We start from the raw sequence: 27,676 nt of genomic DNA, 5'->3' as shown, positions 1-27,676 counted from the left end.
AGATCCTGACCTGCTGCTGTATGGAAAAGTTGTGAAGAGAAGGTTTTGGTTAATACTGACATGCTTATAATCAGGAAACCTTGAAACAGTATGATCCTCAACTCAGCCTCAGTGTTCAAAGCTAATTTAAAATGATCATGAGTAAGTCAACTACAGATATCCAAATCAAATATTCTATGAGTAGCATAAAATATACATCCACATTGGAAGGCATATATGGCCTTTTAGGTCTCTATTATTTGTGATGCTTATGACCAAACCCAGAGCCTTACTCATACTATTCAACATTATGTTACTGGAAGTTTGTTAAGAGATTGTTGAAAGCTCACTTGGTATCCAATACCACAGATAAAGTAGAAAATTTCATCCATTTAACCAATTTTAAATCATAGTTTATAGTTTATTGTAATATGAATTAAATGCTACTTATGGTATAGCTAAAGAAACAATATCAATTTTGACCTACAAGTCTAAGGTATCGTCATTTGGTAAATTGTTTCTTACAGACTAGACTAAAATAAATTTAAAAAGTATTAGATAGATGGATAAATAGATATACAGATACATCTCTTCACTTTTTTCAATCCTGTTCAATCCACTAGAGTTTTCCTGTAGTTATGAATCTGAGAATAAGAAATACAATCACTGCCTCATGTAATAAAAACACTTTTGCCAGGCACTGGTGGCTCATGTCTGTAATCCTAGCTACTCAGAAGGCTGAGATCTAATGATCCCTGTTCAAAGCCAGCCCCGGCAAGGAAATTCCATGAAACTCTTATCTCCAATAAACTACCAGAAAACTGGAAGTGGTGCTGTAGCTCAAGTGGTAGATGCTTGCCTTGAGCTGAAGAACTGAGGACAGCCCCCAGGCCCAGAGTACAAGCCCCATGACCAACAAAAAAAAAACAAAACAAAACACTTTTAATATAGATTGCTTTAAGAAAAAAATTAAAGGGATTATCAGCTGAAAAGAATGAGAAATTCTGAAGAGAATTCACCTACTTGTATTGATAAAAATGCTGAAGATTAAAAAGCCTGAATGTACAATGTATATAAAGGAAAGTCACATTTATAAGCTATTAAAAAATATCATGGTATATATGGGAACAAGTACAGTAATACTATTGTTAAGGAAATTTCATGTCTTTTATTTAACTATTGAAAATCATACATAACTATAGAAAAAGGGGAAAATGGGAGAAATGAAGTTAAGAAGCTGTCTATGAGATTTTTAATTCTGTAAATACCCAGAGAAGTGAACCCAAAAGTATATATACAATAAAATGATGGAAAATTATTTAAACTCTTAGATTCTATCAGAAGAGATTACCATGGCCTACATTTTTCTCATAGATCCATGTACCTTTTCAAAATTGATATTAATGGTCTAAATAACCAGAAGTGTGTATGGATGATGCCTATCTCTTATACCCATTCAGTAACACTCCTCAGAGAAAGAAGAAAGAGGGTACTGAGCAAAGATGGCAAATGGATATCACTGAAGAGAGGATTGGTGTTAGTTTACTCTTACATAGTATAACCTACAAACTGCATGAAATCTGTGAATTTAATGCCTAGTGTAAGAAAGTCCCGGAGAGCAGACTTAGTATTTGTTAAATATCTTTAAATGGCAGAGATGAATCCAACATCTAATACAATCAAGGAAACATTATGCAAGATAGTTTAAACAGTATCCACAATGTGATCTGAAGCCAAGTTAAGATGATATCCCAGAAACTGAAACTGATGGAAAACAAATCTTGCTTGGCTGTAGTCCCCCTTTCCAAAGCTCTCAGCATTGTATTTGACAGCTGTATTGATTTATGACTTTGTTCTTAATGTGACTGTAACAGTTTGCTTAACTTCTCTGATGGTAGAGCATGTTATTAAGGATAAATTGAATCTAGGTTTCTGGGATCACTAGCATTTGTTTCAGGTAAACTATTTTCCTATCACCTTTAAAAACAGGTCATATATGATTTAAGAAAATAAATTCAGTGAAATTAATTTGGGATAATATAATCAGAATCAAAATATTTTCTCTTCCCTTGACTTTACTTAAGCAGAAAGGTAGACAAATTCTAGTGTTTGTAAATAGCATTATTTTATAATAGACTATATATTCATATATTGTTTGTATTTATAAACTTATTGTGGTTTAATAATTTTGTATTTGTAATCTTTTTTTTTCAGTTGGTCATGGGGCGTGAACTCTGGGCTTGGCCACTCACTGTCCCTGTGCTATTCACCTCTAAGCAAGAGTGCTACTGCTTGAGCCACAGCTCCACTTCTGGCCTTCTAGGCTGACTTTGAACCGTGTTCCTCAGATCTCAGCCTTCTGAGTAGCTAGGATTACAGGTGTGGCCACAAGAGCCAGGCTGTATTTATATTCTTAAATGATGCTTAATGTTTATAAATAAAAGTGAAACACTTCTGGCATAAACTACTCAATAGATTTTTGAAGCATTGATTTTTTTTTCCACTGGAGACAGAAGTCTTGATACTAACAATGCCTCAGACCACTAGACAGGAAAAGAGTGGATGATGAGGTACTTCATTAAGAGAGTGAAAACTAGTTGTCCATGCACAGAAGCCATTAAGAAGACTTCTTGTCAAATTTATCACTTTGTGGTACATATGGAAAGTCAAAAAAACAAGGATAATTGCATATTCTACAAAGTAGTTTCCATTCATTACATCTGTATAGCTTCCTTTTATGATTGCTTTTGCTGTTATTAATTAAAATTCATGAGAAATCAATGCTGTCTAAAAATTTCCACATCTGAGTATAGAAAACAGTTTAAAACAACACTTGAAAAAGAAGCTCATAAAAAACTTTTGGTGCTTAAAGATTTAAGACGAAAAATATTAACAATTTCATTCTTTTAAAAAAAGAAAATACAATGTGGGGCATTGGTGGCTCACGCCTGTCATCCTAGCTACTCAGGAGACTGAGATCTGAGGATCACAGTTCAAAGCCAGCCCGGGAAGGAAAAGTCGTGATACTCTTATGTCTAATAAAGCACCAGAAAATGGAAGTGGTGCTGTGGCTCAAGTGGTAGAGTGCTAGCCTTGAGCTGAAGAGCTGAGGGTCAGCGCCCAGGCCCAGAGTTCAAGAACCACGACCAACAAAAACAAAAACAAGTTGTTTCTGTATTGCTATTTGATAATATACTCTATTAACAAGTATATTGTTGGGTCTTCACCCGTCTTTGGACAGACGGGGTCCGAGGAGAGGTAAGTGCGAAGTGAAATGCGGCTGCTAGCCCGTTCCCCAGCCTCCCTTAGCCCAGTAGACAATCAGATGTAGTGGGGAGTCAAGTCAAGCAGGAACTCATTTATTAACAAAAGACTGCATTTATTAGCAAAAGACTGCATGGGAGGAGAGGAAATGGGATCAACCAATCACTGAAAGGCCACACCTTAACATGCACTTAACCAGGAGTTGTTTACACACTGAACCTGAACAAATCCAGCTCTGCCCACTCAACTTCCTCTCAGGGCCATCTTTGCTACCTGTATTCCCCACAGATTTCCCCACAGTATATATATAAATATACATACAACATTAAAATAGATATGTTACATTAAATAGCCGAAATAAGAAATCTTGTAAAAAGTATGAAAATTATTTGTTTAATTAATAAATTTTAATACTCAGTATACACTCATGTATGCTTGATATACCATTATGTAATAATTGCCTATGACAAATATTAAATATTTATTCTCAAATATCAATGAAAGTTGTGATTATTACAGGTGAATAGAACACTGAAATATTTATATATATTTATATATACATAAATTATCACGTTTAAAGTTTAAACAATAGAAGTAAATGATTTATAAAACTTTACATATGCGCAAAAACATTGCTTTGATTTTTTTCTTCACAATGACAAATTTCCAATAACCTTGATAATAGATATAAATAGGGAATCAAATATTACTGTAAAGAGTCAATTCCTATTTCTAAATTCAAGTTGAAGTGTTAGCAATGCCTTCAACTTTTTTGTAAGTAACTTGAATTAATGAGTCTTAAGTAACTCCAGTTTGATGCAGTGTGTAGTATAAAATGATGTTAATGATTTGAGCCCCATTTGAGAAAGCATCATTATGATATTATTTCCTTTTTATATCTCTTCCTTAATTTACAAATGTTACATTTTCTATGCTCATAAAATACTACAATATTTTTAACTGTATAGTCAACAGCACTAATTAGTGCATTTACATAGCCCTGGAACCATTGTTACCATCTATCCTGAGAAGATTGTCCCCAATATCTCTTCACTTATGTGTATTTTCAAACATGTGACCTTTACAAATCTTCATTTATTTCTACCACATTTCTAGAATTTGAATAAAAGGATTTGAGGCAGGAGATGGTTATTTCTCCTCATCATTTCACTGTTCTAATATTTCATGTTGGTTGATTCGGCTGGGGTGAAGTTTGCAGCACATATTATTGAATATTTCCAAGATCTGTGTTCTTGTCTGTCATGTTTCATTCAGAGCTGTTTATCAGGACACATTCTAAATGATACTTCTAATGAACTGACTGATATTATTTGAGTTAACAAAATTGTGTTCATGCTTTAAAGCTCTATTTTTAAATTGTAGCATGGACTATATCATGTATTGTACTTTGGAGTACAATACAATTCTTAAGATATTTTAGTGTTTGAAGTTTGTTTGATTTTAATTCAGAATAAAAATGATTTAAATTCAGAATGAAAATTATTCAAGAACACAGATAATTTAGGTAATGCTGGTTAGAGAAAGACAATTTTATTCCTTCAATGAAAAATAAGAGTATTTGCCTACACAAAGTGATCCTTGCTTTAATGTGTTTTATTAAAAGTAATGAATTTCTAGGAAGCATGAAGACAGGATTGATTATGGACATAGCAAGGGCAAGAAAATCAATAGATGCAAATAAATATAAGAAGCAAAAATGTGTCAAGGAAATATACAATTAATAAGATTATACTGCACATTTTAACCTATTTGTAGTGCTTTACAAATGTGTTGTGATATCAGATGATAAGGAATGCAATATTGATACGTTTTTTCTTGGACCTTACATTGACACAATTGAGGATAAATCAGAGAATTTTCCACTAGCTGTACTTTACAAATTACAAGATGGAAACATTGGCAGAATATCTATGAAGGTTTCACCTTGAAAGGGCAAAACTTCTTGTTTTGATTCTTGAGATAAATGTTTTAGAGGTATTCTTTAGAAGAAAAATTAGAGATATTCTCTGATTCTCTAGAAGGAACATCTATTGATGGCTAAAAAGAGCTGCAGGAAAAAATAATTTTGGCTATATAAGTATGTGTATGCATACACAGAAAAAAGCTGATGACAGCCAGACAATAGTGGCTCCTGCCTGTAATCCTAAGTACTCAGGAGGCAAGATCTCAGGGTCCAGGTTCAAGGCCAGCCAGAGCAGGAAAGTCCATGATACTCTTATCTCCAATTAAGAACCAGCAAACTGGAAGTGGCGCTGTGGGTCAAGTGGTAGAGTGCTAGCCTTGAGCTGAAGAGCTCAGAGCCAGGGCCCAGGCCCAGAGTTCAAGCCCCATGACTGACAACAAATAAAATAAAATAAAATAAAACAAAATGATTACATTTATCCATACATAAGAATGGTGCTTCATGGATACTGTAGGAGAGAAAATAGTAAACAAATGTTTTATTTCTGAGACTCTGACAATTTGGGGACCCCCAGCAAGCCCTCAGAAGAATACATTGGAGTTTCCTAGTATATAACTCTATTATATCTAAGGCTACTATTTTGAACCATCTGCTATTGATTGATTAGGGGAATGGAAACTTTCCTAAGTCCTAAAGAACAGATAAGGAATGTTGCAATCAAGATCTTGACACACAGTGTGTTATTTCTCTATTGAACACACACACTTTTCCCTAATAGAGATAAATGTCCAGGTTTGTCGCTATCATTATCTCTCCTACTTGTCACTGATTTGTTGAATGACAACCCTCTATCCAAATACTTAATGATAAGAAAATACAATTAACAACAACAAAAAAATCCATAGCTTCAAGAGACTTAAAAATAAAGCATCAGGACCCTGAGCTAAGGAGAGAACAAACTGAATCAAAATGGTGTCTGGATCAATGTATGGATAAAATGTCAGCAACAGAAAAGAAAAAAATGTCATTCTCTAGCTATGTGACTCTTCCAGACATTTTTTTTTTGGGGGGGGTGTTAGATAGCAACTTAAGTCTAATTAGCAACAAAATAGCAGTTGTTATATAGAGAGTAAAAAGTACACATAAATAGGTATATAGGATTTGAATACTATGTGCTTGTAGAGGTGGCTGATATTACCTTTATTATTCATGGATGCTTCTTTAAGATACAAATTACCATAGCCTGTGCTTTAAAGTCAAGATTCTTGAGTTTCCTCACTAAGCCTATTTACATACTGGATAATTCAGTGGATTAAACATTGATTATTCAGTTTTTGGTAAAAAATATTAATTTTACTTGCAAACAGTAGTGATGCTTCTTCTTCTTCTATGAATAAGTATAATATAGTTCTACACTTAGACACAAAACTTTGTATAGCTCATTCCACTCACTCTAGAAGTCACTCACTTAGCCAGTGACTTCCTGAGTTCCTTCAAACTGTTAGAAACTACTTCTCAGTGTTCAAGGGACTCTGTGTCTTTCACCAAAAACGAAAATGTTAAATAAGCGGTAGATTAAAAACCTGTTATTAAACAATTAAGGAACTTTCTAAATGATAAAATGGAATGTGTACATGATACATGTGATGTGTTTTAAAATTATTAGAATAATTACTCTTGAAAATAATAAAAATGGCCATCATTACTATCACATTCCCACCATCTAATTATATATATATATATATATATATCCGTATATGATTTATTATTTTCTGTGCATTTAAATATATTCTAACAGGCTATTTAAAGTATTTTAGAACGAATGCATTGTTTTCTAAATTTCCCATAATAAAAATTAACTTCATTTCATTATATTACATTAATTTGCCTCTAATTTTTAGTTATTTGCAGTGTTTTGCTCACTAAAGAACATTATTTTAGCTGCCTGCCTTTATTTCTGATTTTAGAATCATTTTTTTCTTGTTTGACTGTGTTTTAGTTTAATACATACAGATCTGTAGAACTGATCTCGTGTTATCGCTTTCCTCCTAAGGGGTCATTCGGACAGCATTGCCGAACATGGATAGAGAAGTGAAGGAGCAATACCAGGTCCTCATTCAGGCCAAGGACATGGGCGGTCAGCTGGGAGGACTGGCAGGAACTACCCTCGTCAACATCACCCTCACCGACGTCAACGACAACCCGCCCCGCTTCCCCAAAAGTACGTCAGCTATCTTCTTAAGTTTAAATTAGCAGCCTTTGTGATCGAAAATTCTCCCACAGAGATCACCGGTCTTTAGGAAAGAGAACAGAAAAATTATATGACTCAGAATTTAAATATTTCATGAAAATCATGACTTATTAGAAAGGTACAAAAGGTCAAAAGTTGAATGGTTGCTTTTATGCTAATTGATTCCTGTTGAAATACAATATTCATAATAGGTTGATGCTTTGCTCTCAAATCTTACTAAGTAAAAGAGTAATATAAACTTACACAAGCTAATGTAAGATATCATCACATTCATAACGGATATTTTTCCACAGTATTCTTTTATCATGTAAGGATTATGAATATTACACGCCTTATTTTGTCAATTATGTTCATAGAAATAGTTGAATACATTTTGTGTACTACTTAATATATTTTCTGTAATATTGATGTTGTTTCTTTTACTTTTGTTCTGAGTAGTTACTGTTCCCCAGACTTGCAATAGGTGACAATTGCTATGGTTTTTATGATAATAGAAAGAGTCACACCTATACCTTCTCCATAGCTCTGTGTTTCCTTGAAAATGAGCACTTCTCACCTAGGTTTCAACTAGGTTCCTCCTGGGCATTTCATTTAACACAAGTCGTAACTATTTGCTTTCTGGTGCATTTTTAAGAATTGTTTCCTTCTTCCTGAGAAGACTCTTGAAGTTGAGAGGTTTTATTCTGATTTATTAGGGGAAAAATGATTTTCTTCTTTCCATTTGCAGAAGGGTTTATAAGCTCATTTATATATACATATATGTATACATTATAATAGATATATAACATATAACATATAGTATATGTATTGCTAGATAGAAAGATAGACATGTGTATAAATCTGTCTATATATGAGATTATTCCAATAAAATAGATACCTTATTTTTGAGCCATATGTTTTGTTTCATATTTTAATTTATTCTCATATTTTCTTATATCAGTAACATATTTTCTTTATGACAAGAGCTTTACTCCATGAAAAGAAAATACAATGGATAAATTTTGCAAAATTGGTAATTAGAAAATATGGTACTTTAATTGATGTGTTAATTAGTTCAATTAATCCCTTCCACTAAGCATACATGCTTCAAAATGCCATGTTGTTTGTGTACCAGAAAGGCATACAATTCTGTGAAAAAATACAGTTGAATTAATTTATTAAAGAAAAATAAGTGTCTCCACTGTAGCCAATGGATATGGCAAGTGATTAGGAAACCATATAGTCATTAAATGTACGGAATGTTTAAAAATTTTACTCAACTTTCTGTTAAAGGAAACAAAAATTAAAAACAAATAACTCAGTTGGTTCTCTAGCATACGACATTATTATGAAATGTGATTCCAACAGAAAAAACACTCCATTTCCTCCTTGATTTTTTTAAATTTTGTTTTACACTCAAACTGAGGAACACAGGGGTTACAGTTACATAACATTTGTTGTTAAACTTATTCTGTTTTTTTTGTTTTATTTTTATCTTTTCATTCTCTTGTCTTCTGAGAAGCAAGGTCTACTAGCTACTTTAGAAGGATAGATGGAGACATTATATTGTGTGTATGGAAAAGTGGTATTATAAACTCGAGTCATGCATGGATTTAGTATATGGAAATTTGGTGGAAAGTAGTTTATGTGATAGCATTCCTTTGCTCGCATTTCTGTGCTTGTAAGTGGTGGCAAGTCAACTTCAATTTGATTACTTGCAGAGGTATTCACAGATATTGTTTCAGTGTGGCAGGTAACAAAACAACTATTTTGATATTGTAGGAAATAGCAAATATAATTTTAGGGTGCATAACTAAACTTATTCACATGATTGATAGCAGGTACTTTCAGATTAGAGATGCAAAGTCATTATAACCTATAAGATGAAATCCTAGTATGAGAAAGTATGATTGATAAAACAGACCCAGACGAATAGACTAGGTCATAGTGACATGGCAATCCCTTAATGAAACGTTGAACATATTTATTTTTTATTTTTTTATTTTTATTTTCAACATACTGTACAGAGGGGTTACAATTACATGGACAAGATAATGAGTACATTTCTTATCAAGCATTGCAGCCTCCTCCTTTGTTTACCCTTCGCATTCCTTCCCAGCCTGCCCCCCACCCAATCCTCCCCCCAAACCAAAGTTGTAAAGTTCTTTTTCGAAATGACAACGTGTACTTCTCATATTTGCAGTGGGTCCACCTGTATCCTTGAACAACTTGTTTTTCCCCTTCTCCTCCACAAGTTATACCGAAATAAAATATAGTGAAAGCAGGGGTTATATTGTGGGGGAGGGACATACAAAGCAACAAAAAAATAATCTTATAAATGCCTTAGAAACAAATGCATGAAAGAAAAAAAACATTTAAATAACTACTAAGGTTTCATTTTCCTAACATCACATTATCTGACCTTTTCTGCTTGACTCAGACATATAGTAGATATTGCAAGTAAGGGAAACCATGGGACCTATGTTTCTTTGGGCTTGGCTTACTTCACTTAATATGATTTTTTCCAAGCCCTTCTATTTCATAACAAATGGGGCAATGTCATTCTTTCTGATGGAGGCATAGAATTCCATTGTGTATATATACCACATTTTCTTGATCCATTCATCTACTGAGGGGCGTCTGGCTTGGTTCCATATCTTACCTATGGTAAATAATGCTGCAATAAACATAATTATGCTGGTAGCTTTAGTGTGTTCTTGTTTGTAAACATTTGGGTAAATGCCCAAAAGTGGGATTGCTGGGTCATAGGGGAGCTCTATGTGAAGTCTTTGGGGAAACCTCCATACTGCTTTCAAAAGTGGTTGAACAAGTTTACACTCCCACCAACAATGCAGTAAGGTTCCCTTCTGTCCACATCCCCTCCAGCATCTGTTGTTAGAGTTCTTGATTATAGCCATTCTAACTGTGGTGAGGTGGTATCTCAATGTAGTTTTGATTTGCATTGCTTTTATGGCTAGGGAGGTTGAGCATTTCTTCATGTGTCTATTGGCCATCCTTCTTTCCTCTTCAGAGAAGTTTCTCTTTAAATCTTTAGCCCAGTTATTTATTGGGCAGTTGTTTCTTTGAGGATTTGTTCTTGGGGGATTTGATTTTTTGAGTTCCAAGTATATTTTAGATATGAGACCCTTGTCCGTTGTATGGCTAGTGAAGATCTTCTCGCAATCTGTGGGCTTTCTATTGATCTTGCTAGTTATGTCCTTTGCCATGCAGAAGCTCTGCAACTTCATGCAATCCCATTTGTCAAACCTTTGTTTGATTTGTTATATTTCCAGGTCTCTATTAAGAAAATTTTGGCTGGCTTTAAGGAGACCTAGGGTTTCTCCTATTCCATCCTGTAATGTTTTCAGAGTGCCTGCTTTGACTCTTTGGTCTTTGATCCATTTGGAGTTGATTTTCGTGAAGGATGATACATAAGGATCTAGCTTTAGTTTTCTACATGTAGTTAACCAATTTTGCTAGCACCATTTACTGAAGAAGCTGTCTTTCTTCCATTCTATTTTTTAGCTATCTTATCAAAGATTAAATGGCTATAGGTCTGTAGATTCATTTCTGGGTTTTCAATTCTATTCCATTGGTCCTGCGGTCTGTTCTTGTGCCAGTACCAAGCTGTTTTGATTATTATGGCTTTGTAGTAGAGTTTGAAATTTGGTATTGATATTCCTCCAGCAGTGTTCTTTCTGTTGAGGAGTGTTTTTGCTATTTGGGGTTTTTATTGTTCCATATGAATTTTTGGATTGCCTCTTCTATTTCCTTGAAGAATGAGGTTGGAATTTTGATAGGTATTGCATTGAATTTGTAGATAGCCTTGGGAAGTATTGCCATTTTCATGATGTTAATCTTTCCAATCCAGGAGCATGGGAGGTTTTCCCATTTTCTAAGTTCTGTTTTGATTTCCTTTTTCAAGATTTTAAAGTTTTCATCATAGAGGTCCTTCACTTCTTTGGTTAAGTTAATTCCTAGGTATTTTATTTTTTGTGGGGCTATTACAAATGGAGTTGCTTTCCTAATTTCAGCCACACTTTTCTCATTGTTGGCATACAGAAAAGCCATTGATTTTGGGGGGTTAATTATATACCCTGCTACTTTGCCAAAGTTTTGAATCAGCTTGAGTAGTTTGGGAGTGGAGTCTATGGGATTCTTTAAATACAAGATCATGTCATCTGCAAAGAGAGACAGTTTTATTTCTTCCTTCCCTATTTTGATCCCCTTTATGTTTGCATCTTGTCTTATTGCTGTAGCTAGGCATTGTAATACTAGATTGAAGGGAATTGGAGAGAGTGGACATCCTTGTCTTGTTCCTGAGTTAAGAGGAAATGGCTTTATTTTTTCACCATTAAGTATAATGCTGGCTGTAGGTTTGTCATATACAGCCTTTATTGTATTGAGGAATGTTCCATTGATTCCTAATTTTTCCAAAACCTTCATCATAAAGGGGTGTTGGATCTTGTTGAATGATTTTTCTGCATCTATTGAGATAACCATGTGGTTCTTATCCTTGCTCCTGTTGATGTGATGAATAATATTAATTGATTTGCTTATATTGAATCAGCTTTGCATCCCTGAAATGAATCCTGTTTGATCGTGGTGTATGATTTTTTTGGATGAATTGTTGAAATCTATTGGCCAAAATTTTGTTGAGAAGTTTTGCATCAATGTTCATCAAAGAAATGGATCTACAGTTCTCTTTCTTTGATGAGTCCCTGCCTGGTTTTGGGATGAGGGTTATGATGGCTTCATAGAATGTGCTCAGTAGTGAACCTTCTCTTTCAATTTCATTGAAGAGTTGGAGGAGTATGGGTGTGAGCTCTGCTTTGAAGGCCTTGTAAAATTCCGCTGTAAATCCATCTGGTCCTGGACTTTTCTTAGCTGGGAGGTCTCTTATTGCTGTTTCTATTTCAATGCTTGATATGGGCCTGTTAAGATGGTTTAACTCATCTTGGTTTAGTTTTGGCATGTCAATATTTGCTAGGAAAAGTTCTCAAACTTATTAGCATAAAGTTTTGAGAAGTATTCCCTTATAATGTTCTGAATCTTGGTTGTTTCTGTGGTGATGTTTCCATTCTCATCTCTGAGTTTATTTATTTGGATGTGTTCTATTCTTTTTCTGATAAGATTTGCTAAGGGTCTGTCAATTTTGTTAATTTTTTCGAAGAACCAGCTCTTGGTTTTGTTGTTTCTTTCTATAGTTTTTTGGATTCTAATTCATTTAATTCTGATTTAATTTTAATTATTTCTTTCTGTCTACTGGATTGGGGTTTATCTTGCTGCTTTTTTTCAAGGAGGTTTAGATGTGTCATCAAATTGTTGATTTCAGATCTCTCCAATTTGTTGATGTAGGAGCTCAGAGCTATAAACTTGCCTCTAAGTACTGCCTTTGCTGTGTCCCAGAGGAGCTGGTAATTTGTGTGCTCATTTTTGTTGAATAGCATGAACATTTGAATTTCCTTTCTAATCTCTTCCATAACCCAGTCATGATTCAGCAGTGTGTTGTTCAGCCTCCATGTTTTACCAGACTTTCTTTGGTGGCTTTTGGTGTTGAGTTCTAATTTTATTCCCTTGTGGCCAGAGAGAATTCAAGGTATAACTTCAATGTTTCTGAATTTGGACAAGTTTGCTTTGTGGCCTAAAATGTGCTCTATTTTAAAAAATGTTCCATGTGCTGCTGAGAAAAACGTGTATTCTGATGCTGTTGGGTGAAATATTCGGTAGATGTCTGTTAAATCTAGTTGATCTATGCAGCTGTTTAGATCTGCGGTTTCTCTGTTGAGTTTTTGCAGAGTTGATCTATCTAGTGGGGAGAGTGGTGTATTAAAATCCCCAACAATTAATGTCTTTGGTTCTATGTAGGATTTGAGGGAAAATAGTGTTTCTTGGATAAATTCGGGTGCTCCATTGTATGGCGAATAGAAATTTAGAATTGTAATATCCTCCTGAAGGAGAGATCCCTTAATTAGTATGTAGCGACTTTTTTTATCTCTTCTCACAAATTTTAATTTGAAGTCTATTTTACCTGATATTATGATTGCAACTCCCACCTTTTTATGGGTGCCATTTGCACCCATTTTGTTCCAGCCTTTAACATTGAAAATGTGTTGTTTTGACATGCAAGATGTGACTCTTGAAGGCAGCAGATAGAAGGATCCTGTTTTTTAATCCAACTAGACAGTCTATGTCGCTTAATTGGAGAGTTAAGTCCATTAATGTTGAGAGATAGGACTGAGAGGTATTTGGGAGTGCCTGCCATGTTATCCACCTTCTTGGAGGCTGCAAAAACTGGGTTCTTCCTATGGTTCTTGGATTCTCAGTTTGGGTGCAGTTTCTTGACCTTTATTGTGGTCTTGTTGGGTTTCTATGTGTAGGACATCTTTAAGAATCTTTTGTAGGGCTTGTTTGGTGGAGATGTATTGTTTCAATTTTTCTTTTCTATGGAAGGTTTTTATTTGGCCTTCAGTTATGAAAGAGAGTTTCGCTGGTTACAGTATTCTTGGTTGATAGTTGTTTGTTTTTAGGGCTTGGCATACATCATTCCAGGCTCTTCTTGTTTTAATTGTCTCTGCTGAGAAATCTGAGGTGATTCTACTTGGTTTCCCTTTATAGATGATTAATCTTTTCTCCTTGACAGCTTTAAGGATCTTTTTCTTGGTCTGAGTTGATCCTGTGTGGATTATAATGTGATGGTGGAATGTCCTCTTCTGGTGGAATGTCCTATTCTGGTCTGAATCTGAATAGGCTTATCTTTTTGCATGTTTGGGAAGTTCTCTGCTAGGATCCTGTTAAACAAATTTCCTAGACCATTAACTTCTGTTTCTAGGTTCTCCTCTACAACCATTAGCCTTAGATTAGGCCTTCTGAGGGTGTCTTCCAAGTGTTGGATAGATCTATCATATTTCTTGGACTTGTCTTGGATGGTTAACGTTGACCATCTTAACGAACAAAAATTGCAAAAGACACGGTTACGTGAGGCTCATTTTCAGATCTGACTTGAAAGAAGAGAAAGTAAAGTTGTAGGCATGGCTATTATGTATTAAAGTTTGAATTTGTTAAGTAAAATTTACTAGAAGTAATCTACTCAGAATGCATTGCAGGATAAGAGTATTAGAACCTTTAAAACGTTTCAGAGAATTTTAGAAATGATGTCATAATTTCTGTCCACAGAAATACTTAGTGTTAAGAAGAGTATTCTCTCTTCAAGGGAATATATGATTTGCCCAAACTATTAAAGTTGCAACATCTGAAACATGCAAGTTTATTTTTCATTTAGTTTAATATATTATTGAAAGAAAAAGTTGAATTCTATCTATCACTGTATATTATATCTTTGAACACTTGTGCAAAACATGTTGAGTTTTTAGAATTCAAGCAGAAAATGCAGAGCAGAATAAAGTTATTATGTACAACATAGTGAGAGAATTATTGTCTGCTTGTATTATATACACAGTTGAAAGCTGAAGAAAAAGACGAGATATTTTTGGATCATGTAAAGCTTTGCATTTTACATGAATAAAATTAGCAGACTCCTTAAATTCTAAATTCCTTCTTGTCAGTCCATTTTCTCTTAAGTATCATTTTTGAAATTCATCCTTCAAAATAAATGGCGGGATCTAGTTATAAATCGAAAATTCATTTCTTGAGGAGCCTTGCTACTACAATAAGAATATGTCTTCTATGGAACAATTAAATAGAAAATGTGACATAAAATTACAAATTGTAATACCATACATTCCAATCCTAATGTCAAAAAGCATGTGTTTCTCCAGACATAGTTAAGTCACATTGTCTAGACTAGGCTACCCTGGAGGCAGAGATGAGAAAGATCTTTGTTCAAAACTACCATGGAAGTAGTAACATTAGAGAGAACTCCTCTCAGTCATGACAGCACAAAGTTGTAATCCCACATAAACCAGGGGTGTAAGTACAAGGATTTGCTGTTCAAATCAGTGTGAGCAAAATTTTGACACTCTGTCTAAAAAATAACTAAAGAAAAAAGGCTGGGGACATGTGTAACTGGTAAAAGGTTTACAGGTGCAAATTCAAATCCCATTATATCACAAAAATGGAAGATGTAGTTCATACATAAACAATGTACAAGATAATTCCTGCAGCTAATTGTGTTTGCTCATGACTATTACACAACTGTACTTCAAAACAAAACTTTATCCTATTAGCTTTAAAGATATACGTTCTTATTTGCTTCAACATGCAGAAAGGTTTGCTTAAATCTTATGGAGCATGATGGAGTTTGGCATAGTTAAATATGAAATTTCTTTACAAATGTGAGATCGAGAAAATAAAAATGAAAGAAAGACCTCTGAATTCAGAGTATGAATGTACAGACTATTATTTTCTTGTGAGTTTAGAATAGATTATCCCTGAGGTACTAATATGATAGAATGAAGATAATCCTAATATCGATTAATAAGTTACTGTATGTTACAGGTATATTTGAAAAGTGATTTGCATATATATCTTTATTAATTTTATAATGATTTCATAGTGTTTTCTAAAATTTAGAAAGTAAACCCTGTTTTTATCAAAATATGTTCCAGATAATGTAGAGAATTATCCACAAACAAAATTATTTTTATGGGTTCAGAAATTCATATCATATCGGTTCTACTTAAAAAGCCCTATCTGGAGTCATATTAAACAGCATTTTCTTTTCAAAATGTTGCTATAAGATTTAACTGCCTTGTTCATCACCATTACAATAAAAATTAATTAATTAAATACATTAAAAATAAAAGTTAAATGGCTTCTATCTATCATATCCAACCATTTCTCTTATGGATCTCCATCCATTATGCAAAAGAAAAAGAGTAATGCTTTCAATTACTTGAATATTAAATGATAAGAACATTTAATTCATGGATATAAATTATGCATTAGGAAATCAAATCAATTAAGTGATGTGAGTAATCCATATGTGTATATTTACACACAAATACCTATATACATATACACAGACTATACACATACAATACACACACACACTCAGAATCATTAAACTAACTTTATCCAAAATAAAATATACTAGCAAAGGCTCCCCCCACAATTGTATACAAGAATAAACAGTAATTTTCATAAGCTCACATTGGATATGGATGAATTATCTGAATTATCTGCCTCATTTTGCCTAGAGATTCTGACTAAGGATCTGTTGCCGGCTTATGTACCCAAACTGCTAACATCCCAAGAAGGTGCCTAAATGAGATCTCTGAGATCGGATCCAAAGTAATTTGGTACTATTATTATGGTCTACAATTTGTTAGCATAGATTTGAAGTGCTGAGAAGGGATTTGTTGACGATTACTCTGAAATTGTACCAGGGAAGTATGGACAAAGTAATAGGATTCAGCAGATTCAAATATTGGGTTGAACAGGAAGGAAGATGTGAGCCAATTTGATCTACAGTACAAATGGTAAATATTGTTAATTTGATTAAACATTTTTGAGTATGAAACACAAGCCATGATTTTCCATAATTAGAAATGGGTGAGGGTATGAAATAATTGTACAAAATATTAAATCTTTGTTAGTAGAATTATGATATAAAATTGGGTTAATTTTAAAATTTAGTATTGAGAGTGAGTTAGCATGAATTTCAGTAGATATTTTACTTCTTCCATTTCTACTTTGCTAATATATTTTAAATGAATTGTGTTGTCTGATATTGCTTTTAATTCTGGTACTTTTAGGGATGTGCTTCTTTTCTAGCTGTTTGCAAGAAAGGAGAATCTAATATTCAAAAACTGTATTTTATATATTATTTATAGTTCACAGATTATTCAGATAAACCAGGATAATGTAAACATTTTGGTCCATGCCTTCAAAGTCAAGTATAAGACAAAATAGACAAGAGAACTTTGATGGTCTCTGTGTGTGTCTGTGTATATGTTGAGTAAATGAGGCGTTGAAAATAAAGAATTCTTAAACAAGAAGTCAGAGTGAAAGAAGAATTTTATGTTTATAAAGAAGTATTAAATAAGGTCCAAGGGATAGATCTGTTAGTCAAATTGAAGACAAAATAATCTGTCTGATTTGCCAATGAGGAGAAGTTGGGACAAATGAACACATGAGGAAAAATTAACTATCATTACCTCAATATTAAGTACACTTTCCATCTGGAATTTTAAACCATAAAAATGGTTTAATATTCTCTATTAAATTTGTTTTTTTAGTTGATTCAAAAATTGTGCAAACAAGGGAATTAGCTTCTAAAGAATTACTTAATGATAGCTGTTCAGAATACACACAATATGAAAAATATGGGAATGAAGGATTTTATTTCTGAGAAATAGATTTTATTAACACATTTCATACCATGAGATACAGCATTTAGTGAAAAATATCTCATTGGTGAACTTTAAATTTTGATGTAAAAGTGAAAGAGCTTTGTTTTTCACTTTAAAATGGATAAAATTTGTAATCTCTCCCAGTTAACTGGCTTGTATATTAAGAGAGTTTCTTAAGTTAGTTGGCAAATAGGCTAGTTGTAATAAAGACAATGACAACATTGTGCACAGAATGATGTGTAAACTAGTATGACAGGTGCGCGTGTAAGGACAAAGCAGATTTGAGGGGATATTGGAAGAAATAATGTACACCTTAATTTATAAAATCTATAAGAATTCAAACTGTCATCTTTTCCCCACTTTCTTTTTATTAATTAATTTATTATTTATAATTTTATTGTCAAGGTGATGCACAAAAGGGTTACAGTCATATCTAGGTGATGAGTACATTTCTGGTCCAACTTATTACCCCCTTACTCATTTTTCTCCCATTTTCCCTCCCCCAATCCTCTCCCCAAGTTACACAGATCATTTCCAACATATTGTCTTGTGTGGATCGCTGTTGCATTGGTTCCTCCTTTGTCCTTTGTCTCACCATTTTGTTGTTCCCTTTCCCTTCCATAATTCATGTAAATGTATATACAATATCCAGGGTACCAAAATCAAATACAGTGGTAACAGGAGATAAACCATAGGAGGAAAATAAAAAAGAAACAATAAATCACATAGTACATTATAAAATATAAAGGAAGGAAGTGGCATTGTAGCTCAAATGGTAGAGTGCTAGCCCTGAGCAAAAGAAGCTCAGGGACATCGCCCAGGCCCTGAGTTCAAGCCCCAGGACTGGAAAAAAAAAGTAAAATATAAAGGAAATAAAACAAGCAAAAACAAAACTCTTGTTTCCATGTCTTAGAGTGCATTTTGCTAAGCATCATCTTATATGGTCATATGTATATAGGTATTGATCTATTTGGCTCATTTGCTAGGATTATCCTAATGAGGGCAAACCCCACTCTCATTTACCCTTCACAAGAAGATGTGTAGGAAAACTCAAGACTTTGCATACATAAATATTTCCAGCTGAATTTAAAAGTCTCACATTGTTCATAAGTTTAGATTATATTGTTTTTATTTTTGATTTTTAACAGTACTTCTGTTATTTTTGACATACTAACGAGACATTATTAGGCAAGATCCTTGAAAATTATCCCAATACCTTATTGTGATACTCACATCAGAAATTACATTGATTAATCAAGTGAAAGGAACATTTACATATTTAATGGAGGCTTAGGAGGTATTAAATATACATTGCATAATGGATGAGCAATGGAAAGTTACTGATCCACTGGAAATATTGTAAACTCCTGCCAAGACTTCCATCATGTTTATTACCCCATGAAAGGAATTGTATCTGTATAAATCAAAGTATTATAAATACATGGATGAGACAATCAGAAACATTGTACAAGCAATTATTTAGTAAGGGAAGTTTAAATACTAAGATGTTTTGGCAGGAAGATAGAAAATGAAGTGAAAGGAAGTGAAAACTTCTCTGGATGAGGCAAGTCTAAAGGCAAGCCTGAGACCCAAACTCCTAATCATGACTTTGAATTAGAATGAAGTTCAGTATTTTCCTATAGTTGTAAACTCAAAACAAGTAAACCAAAGATTCTTTCGGATCTTCCTGGAGTGCGGCATTGTTTCAATTCTTTCCATTTGGTCCATATTTGCAAGGAGAACCACTTTTCTGATCTAGAAGACACTGAAAATGGAAGACAAAAACCAGCAAGCTCTGAGGTGGGAATGGTCAAAGCTGAAATTTCAGATACAGTAAGAATAGCTATGCTTAAAAGGATGTGTATTCTCAGTGTTGAATACTGTTGTCACTGGACTTAGAGACAGAGATACAGAAGTAAATTTAAGTAGCATACAAAATTCTAATACAACAGTAAAGTCTATTTGTGAAGTAGAAATGGATGATAAATAAATAAATAAATTTTATTGGAAAGTGGAAAACAACAGGATGAATACTATCAGATTTGAGACAGTTATTTTTTTTCCTACTATGATCAAAGAGGAGCATTCTTTTCCATTGTAAGACAGACTAAGAACTGCACAATGGCCACACCTTCTGAAGTTTAGTGAAATGAAGTATAGAGAAAGGACATGTATATTGAATTTTAAAAAATGGAGGAAGTTATGATTACAAACATAATAAAAGCTGGAAGTTGGTGGCTCATGCCTGGAAGCCTAGCTAATCAAAAGGCTTTGGATTGTGTTTCGAAGCCAGCTATAACAAGAAAGCCATTGAGATTCTTATCTCCAATTAATCATCAGAATAGCAGAAGTGCAGCACTGACTCAAGTGGTAGAGAGCTAGCTAGCTAGCCAAGAGCAAAGAAGCTCAGAAACAGCACTCAAGGCCTGAGTTCAGTCAACATTTTTAGTGCATTTAGGACCCTTGGAGCCATCACTCAGAACAAGGTAGTTAGTATTATGTAGTCTCTTAAAACACCTTTTCTAGAATACAGAGCAAAAAGAAAATTGTATGCAGAGGAGTTACTTGGAGAGAGTTTCTATCTCATAAACATAAGCAGTGTAGTTGTTTGTCCTAAACCTTCTAATTTCAGTGAATAGAATTTTCTTTACAAGAAGGCTTGGGGATCATCGTAGTTATATTTTTACACACAGTGGAGGAATTCAAGGAGTGATGCCCGCCTCTTGCTTGTGAAAGTCAAATGTGCTCTGGTAAAGAGCACAGAAGGAGAGAGCTATGGCTAAGGCCAGATTACAGTGACAATTAGTTAGCGAGCTGCATGCTTCTGCTCGCTGAGAAGCAGGACAAGTTGATGAATATAGCAAGATTAATATAGTAAAGGTCCTTCTGATATCAGAGTTAATAAGTCAGAGTAATTAAACAAATTTGCAAGTCATAAAATTATGGCAATATCAGCCTTGTCGTTTGGTTACTTCAGCTTGAACTGTTTCTTACTAGCTGATATCAGAAATGCTCCAGAAAGGCTGACTTCATTCAAATCCTTATCATAAATACCATGAACATTCATTGTGCATGCAACTTTTGAAAATTGTGAATTTTTCTTTCCACCACTGTTGTTAGTCTGCTATCTTAATATGTGTGTTTTAGTTTCAATTTACTGTCACCATTACATTATCTATACCTCAAAAACTGTATAAAAATATCAGGACATCAAAGTGTACCCCATAATTAGGTGCATTTTCTATTTTATGTATAATTTTAATTAAAAATTTAGAAGGCGATTTTTTAAATTTTCCTTTTGTATATTTCATATATTATTATTATTATTATTTCCATAAGTCACATGATGAGTACAATGCTTTCTTGTCAATGTCTCCCTACCCTTAAAAACAACTTTTTGTTCATTTGCTATTATTTTCCTGGTGCTTCCATAGAAGATACTACTAAATATTGTGTTTGAATCTATTATCAATGAGATAAATGTTTTACAGTAATTAGTAACAATAATTATGCCATTATCCAAAAACAATTTTGAAAAGATCAGTTAATGTCTACCTCTATATATTGTGCTATGTCTAATCGCTCAGAAACAGAGAATAAGAATGACTTGTCGGGCTGGGAAGGTGGCTCAGTGGTAGAGTGCTTGCCTTGCGTGCATGAGGCCCTGGGTTTGATTCCTCAGCACCTCCATATAAGCAGAAAAAAGTCAGAAGTGGGGCTGACGCTCAAGTGGTAGAGTGCTAGCCTTCAGCTGAAGAGCTAAGGGACAGCGCCCAGGCCCAGAGTTCAGGTCCCACGACTGACCAAAAAAAAAAATGACTTGTCAAATAATATAGAAAAAATATACTGGTACCAAATGGGATTTGTAAAACAGTCCATTAATAACTTTGATAGTGTATCTATTGTAATTTATATATGTGTATATAAATAGTAACAATCTAGAATAGCCAACTATTACCTTTCAAAACCTTTTAATTCTCATTTTAGGCAATTGAGATCATTCTGGGTACAAACAATTGTATCTTAGAATAATTTCCAATTTGATTTCCACAAATATTTTGTTATATTCTTCACTTAGCCATTTTCTGAATTACTTTTTTTCTCTTTTTAGTGTAAAATTGTAAATTGTTAAATTATTAAAGCTTTTGATACAAAATGATTTGTATATCCAAAATAGGATCTAGTGAAACTCCTTCTAATAATGACCAAGATTCTGTTTATTTGTCATCATGGAGAGATTCCATTCGCATGATGTCTAGAATGCTTGACTAGCATACAGCTTCAATCCAACTCTATTTCTGTTGGTTTAATTTGAAAATACTGCTTCAAGGCTTCTGCAGAAATAGAGGGCATAAAATGGTCTCATAGAACCTAAATATTTTATGTTAAATCTTCTAATTTTCAACATAGAAAATAGTTCAGCAATACTAATATGATTTTTTGGAACTTTCTTGTTGTCTTCCTGTCTTTCATTTTCATACTTGTGCAGACAGGTATTTTTCAATTTCTAAAGGAAGAGAGAATCTGCAAAAAAATATTCTAAGAAAAAGCACTTGCAATAATAAATAGTATTGATTAAAAGTGGTTGAATGCAGTCAAAAACCCAATGCATATCCTACAAAATTAAGGAGAGTGAGGAAAAGTTACATAGGGGAGGAAAGGGAGAGAATGCTGAAAGGGTTGATATTGATCAAGATGCATTGTATTTACAGAATGCTTTGCTAAATGATAACTCATTTTTACAACTACTTAAAGATAATAAATAAATTTACAAGTCTGAAAATAAGTGAATGCAATCCATTAAGTTATAGTCTATTTACATGGTCTTAAATAGAGGTTTTATTTTGTTTCTCAAAATGTTTAATGTTCTTCTAAATTTGAACTAGTGTATTCTTAAATCTTCCAATATTCCCAGTAATCCAGTATTCCTTATTTTATTTATCTAATTTGATTTTTGTGGTGAGGAAACAAACAGAGTCTGGTGAGCAGAGGCAAGTATTCCTCAGCTAAAAAAACACACTCAGTATTTCACACACACACACACACACACACACACACACACACACACACACACACACACACACACACACACACACACACAACACCACTGTCTTGCTATGTGGGCCATTTCTCTCATTTGCTCCAAACTTCTGGGCTGGAGCAAAGCTCCGGCCTTAGCCATCTGGGTAGCTAGGACAATAACGTTAATTTCTAATATTTTTAAATGCTCACAGGAGCTAATTGTCATATTGTTACTTACTTTGTTCCATATTCTGTAGCCTTTATAGGAGCTGCAACATGTATATAAAATGTTAGCTAACATTAAATACTGATTTCTTTTACATAGTTGAATGCATCTTTCCTATTGTGACCATCAATATAAAATGCATCTCAAAAATAAGATTGTAATGGATTATTCAATCTTTTTTGTCATTCCTATTGCCAAATGTGATGATATTTTGTAGCTCATCAGCTGGGGGCTTAAAGATTACATTCGCATTACATTGTATTTTGTTCAGTAAATATAGCTGTTAATGTTTACAATACTAAATAATAATTTTATCAAAAGATATAGAAAAGAAAGTATATTTTGTATCATTTTCCCTTTGCTGGTAATTCATAGTACTGGCTCAGCTGCCTTAAACAATGTAGGTACCATAACCAAAATGTAGTTTATTAAATTATGTATTTATGAGAGAACCCCTTCACCCTCAGCCCATAGTTAATAACTATTCAGTTTTGCCATTGTATTGAAAAAAGGGCATTATCTGTAAGAAATTACAAAATGTGATCTTTGGGATGCTACCTTAGTTCACTACATCCAATTTTCTTCTTTACCATGGGTGATTTTTGTTGAGCATAGCACTTATATTTGACAAATATGTGAATATACATTTTTATTGACTTGAGGACAATATCTTGTCACCTGTTTTATATCTTAATCTGTGTTGAACAGGGAGTGCCGTTAAAATGTTTCATATGCGTCAAAAGAGAGACACCATGCCTCTGATGGCAGTGTAATTACACAGTACATCATGAGCGATCTGACTTTGGCACAGCTGCAGATTACTTAAGAGTTTTGAATTAATCTGAATGACCCCAGCTTTATTGCTGTTGAGATTTTAAAAATGACAAAATGTCAAGTCATTGGAATTAAACCAACAGAACCTAAACAATCTGACATGACTAATGCGTACCTTCTCTCACTTGCTCCATGCTCCACAGACTTTATTACCAGATGCAATATTTTATTGAGAAATATATGTCTAATGAACGTGAGTGTCTCCAACCTTAATAAAATGTATGTCTGTTATGGGAAGAACAGGAAATACACTGTTCTTTATGTTTGTAGCTTACAAATACTAAAACTTCAGTGCACCAAAAGATGCGTATGGTGAATCACTGATTTGCCTTGTTTTATCTCCATTTAGAGGTGTGCGTGTGAAAGGAATGCTATTCACTCAATCCTTTTGGGAAAGTGGTACTGTTTCAATTTATCACAAGTTTTTGAACACCATTAAGTAATAATGAAATTGGTGGATGTACTCCACATTGACAATATTTAAAAATAATTGCTTGCATAACCCTAGAACTTATATTGATAAATTGCCACACACATACAAAATCTGCCTCCACATTGATTGTTATTGAGTGCATATGAACTTCTTTTGTGAAGCAGAAAATTCATACCTCAGCATATTGTCAAAAAAGTGTCTTTCATCTCCAGTCTGCCTTATCTGATGCCTTGCTGATTGCTTCACTCTGTCCACGCATGTTACTGATTTCACACGGGAAGGTTTAAATTCTATCTCAACTCTTTGCACTCACTAACTGTAATCCTTAAGAGATGACTCCAGACTATCTTACTGCCCTTGATACTCCGTTCTTTTTCCTTTAAATCTTTAACTCTGCAAATAAACAAACTAGTATTTGATCCTAATACGTAACTTTAAAGTTGCTATACCTGAATAGATATATATAATAGCATCACCAGAATTATCCCCCAAACCCTACAAGTTACATCCCTGATTGCCAAACCTGGCCATTCCTCTCATGCATTCTCATTACCAACACACACACACACACACACACACACACACACACACACACACACACACACACACACACACACACACACACACACACACATTTTTTGCTGGTCCTGGGGCTTGAACTCTGGGCCTGGGCACTGTCACTGCACTCTTCAGCTCAAGGCTAGCACTCTACCTCTTGAGCCACAGCGCCAACTTCCGGAGATAAGGGTCTTTGGACTTTCCTGCGCGGGCTGGCCTTGAACCGAAATCCTCATACGTCAGCTTCCTGAGCAGCTAGGATTACAGGCGTGAGCCACTGGCACCCAGCTCCTTATTCAATATTTTAACTGCTGACTATCTCTTTCAAATCTACTGTCAGCCATTTCCTTGGCAAGCTTTAGTACACAAGTTCCACATTTACTGACAGAGCAGGGTTTATATCAAAATATCTTCAGATGAATATTTAGCCTTTGAGACCAACTACATGTAAGCTTTGAGGTGATGTCCATTGGAAGGAAATAAAAAAAAAAGACTGACCATAACTTAGAAGAGAAAATGATACATAGTTGCTGGTTACAGACGATAGCAAGATTTAACTGTCAATTTTAGCAGATTTTGAAGGAGCCATTAGACATTAAGCCTTAATAGGAAAGGAAAGCTAAAGTAGCTGAGTGATTATAAGGTGTGATTCTTTGGAGTCTTGGAGCAAATGAGCGATACTGTCATGAGTATATCATATACAAGACAATATGGAAACCCTTTCTAAAGTATCTTCTAGAAATGCAACTGGAAACTCCAAAACATGTGAGTCACCGTGATGAGTTCAAACACGGAATGCCCTTCCAAATGCAATACTGGAATTTAAGAGGAAAGCCTCAATAAGAAAAGTATATTTCACATATTGATGTGGCGTTCCCCTTTTAACTTTCACTTCTTTCCATTCTGGTCTTTCCCTACTTTTATCTGAGTAGTGTTGCCTTTATTTATTGATTGTGAGTGGGTTGTTGCACGTGCCCCACCATGAACAGTGTGCTTACCCAAATGGCATCCATAGGTAATGTTTTTCCTTTGATTTGGTTTGGTTTCTGGATGTTGGAAATATGGATGCTGCATAGAGTAATCAATATCTATTTTGATAGAATGCCTGAGAAATAACACACATTGTCTTTTCTTTGTCATAATTTTTTTTTCTTCTTTCTATTTCACTTCTGGCTTTTTCTGTTTATGTGGTACTGAGGAATTGAACCTAGGGCTTCATGCTGCTAGGCAAGCACTCTACCACTAAGCCACATTCCCAACCCTTGTTATAGATAGATAGATAGATAGATAGATAGATAGATAGATAGATAGATAGATAGATAGATAGATAGATAAATATATAGACATATATATGTGTGTGTATGTATGTATATGTATATATGTATATATATACATATATATGCATATGTATAGATATATGAAAGAAATATAGAGACATTTTAAATTATGACTAAACAGAAGTTTTAAAAGATGCCTAGGAGTAAAACTCTGGTTTTACTTTTGTGGGACATTACAGATATTCATGGTCTTAGAATGTTTTATATGGATAGGAATTTTTTTTTTTCTGATTCAGCTTCCATTTCATAGAAATATATTTGCACCACCTGGTGGTAAAACTAAGCTTTGTACATTTTTTCTCTTTAATGCTACAAAATAAGTGGATTACAAAATTTCGTATTTTAATTTAAAATATGTATAATATATTTAGAAGGTATTAAATTAGTATTATTAAAGTAAAGTTGAGTCTTAGTATCTAATATACTTTTTGTCTGTCTTAAATCCGGATACTTCTTTTTTTTTAAATTTAATTTAATTTTATTTGTGAACATACTGTACAGAGGAGTTACAATTACATGGGCAGGATAATGCGTACATTTCTTACCAAGCATTGCAGACTCCTCCTTTGTTTACCCTTTACATCCCTTCCCAGCCTCCCCCCTCCCCACAATCCCAATTCTTCTCCTTCCCTCCCCTTTCCCCCCCCCGCCCCCCCCCCACCGACGTTGTAAAGCTCCTTTTGGACATGACAACTTGTACTTCTCATTTGATGTCAGTATAACTTGTGGAGGAGATGGGGAAAATCCGGATACTTCTGAGTGTGTGAGTGTGTGTGTGTTTGTGACATCAATTATCTTGTTACTGATGATAAATAAATTCACTCTGTTGATTGATAATCATTATACTTAGTTATCCTCAAAATAAATACTATTTTATAACAATAATTTTAATTTAACACACTCTACAATATATAATGCCTAGTTCAAATTCAATAGCAGGAATTTTTTTAAGTGAAATGTGAAATTCTTACTTCTAATCATAATCTGTAATTTGAGAGCAAGTGCAGTATGTTGTTCGAAATTTGAGTTATGTTCTATAGGCTATTTTTTTACAATCTTTTCACTGTGTATTGATTGTGCCTCTGCAAATCACATATGTTTTCTTAGGCATCTTCCATCTGAAAGTCCCCGAATCTTCTCCTATTGGCTCAGCTATTGGAAGAATAAGAGCTGTGGATCCTGATTTTGGACAAAATGCTGAAATTGAGTACAACATTGTTCCAGGAGATGGGGGAAATCTGTTTGACATTGTCACCGATGAGGCCACACAAGAAGGCATCATTAAACTGAAAAAGGTACAGAGTTGTATTTTGGAAGATTTTCCTAATAATAATAATAATAATAAATGGAAAAGTAATTCTATTTTCCTTTAATTAGAAATTAATTAAAAATTAGTATTGGAAGCTGTGAAATATTCAGTCCCAATAACAAGTCTAAATTTGTGATTCTAATACATTGAAATAAGGGGCTCTTCTTGTCTGATTGCATACTTTAAAAAAATTCTTACCAGAGTTTATTTATAATTTGACTGATTTTCTTAGTACAAATTTAGGAAA

The 27,676-nt window shown here is 33.9% G+C and overlaps 1 protein-coding gene across 3 annotated transcripts in view; it reads left to right on the top strand.

Annotated features, from left to right (window-relative positions):
• Cdh12 (cadherin 12) overlaps window positions 1-27,676 on the top strand; it is an 836,266-nt gene that overhangs the window by 755,206 nt on the left and 53,384 nt on the right. For all 3 annotated transcript variants that reach the window (XM_070042221.1, XM_070042223.1, XM_070042222.1), the window contains 2 exons: window positions 7,221-7,388; window positions 27,228-27,415. In XM_070042221.1, the coding sequence (XP_069898322.1) occupies window positions 7,221-7,388; window positions 27,228-27,415 (356 nt within the window). The remainder of the gene's footprint in view (window positions 1-7,220; window positions 7,389-27,227; window positions 27,416-27,676) is intronic.

Source organism: Dipodomys merriami, unplaced genomic scaffold, assembly GCF_024711535.1.
Source record: "Dipodomys merriami isolate MVZ:Mamm:240054 unplaced genomic scaffold, mDipMer1.0.p SCAF_32, whole genome shotgun sequence".
NCBI classification, from domain to species: Eukaryota; Metazoa; Chordata; class Mammalia; order Rodentia; family Heteromyidae; genus Dipodomys; species Dipodomys merriami.
This window is presented reverse-complemented; position numbering and strand designations above follow the sequence as displayed.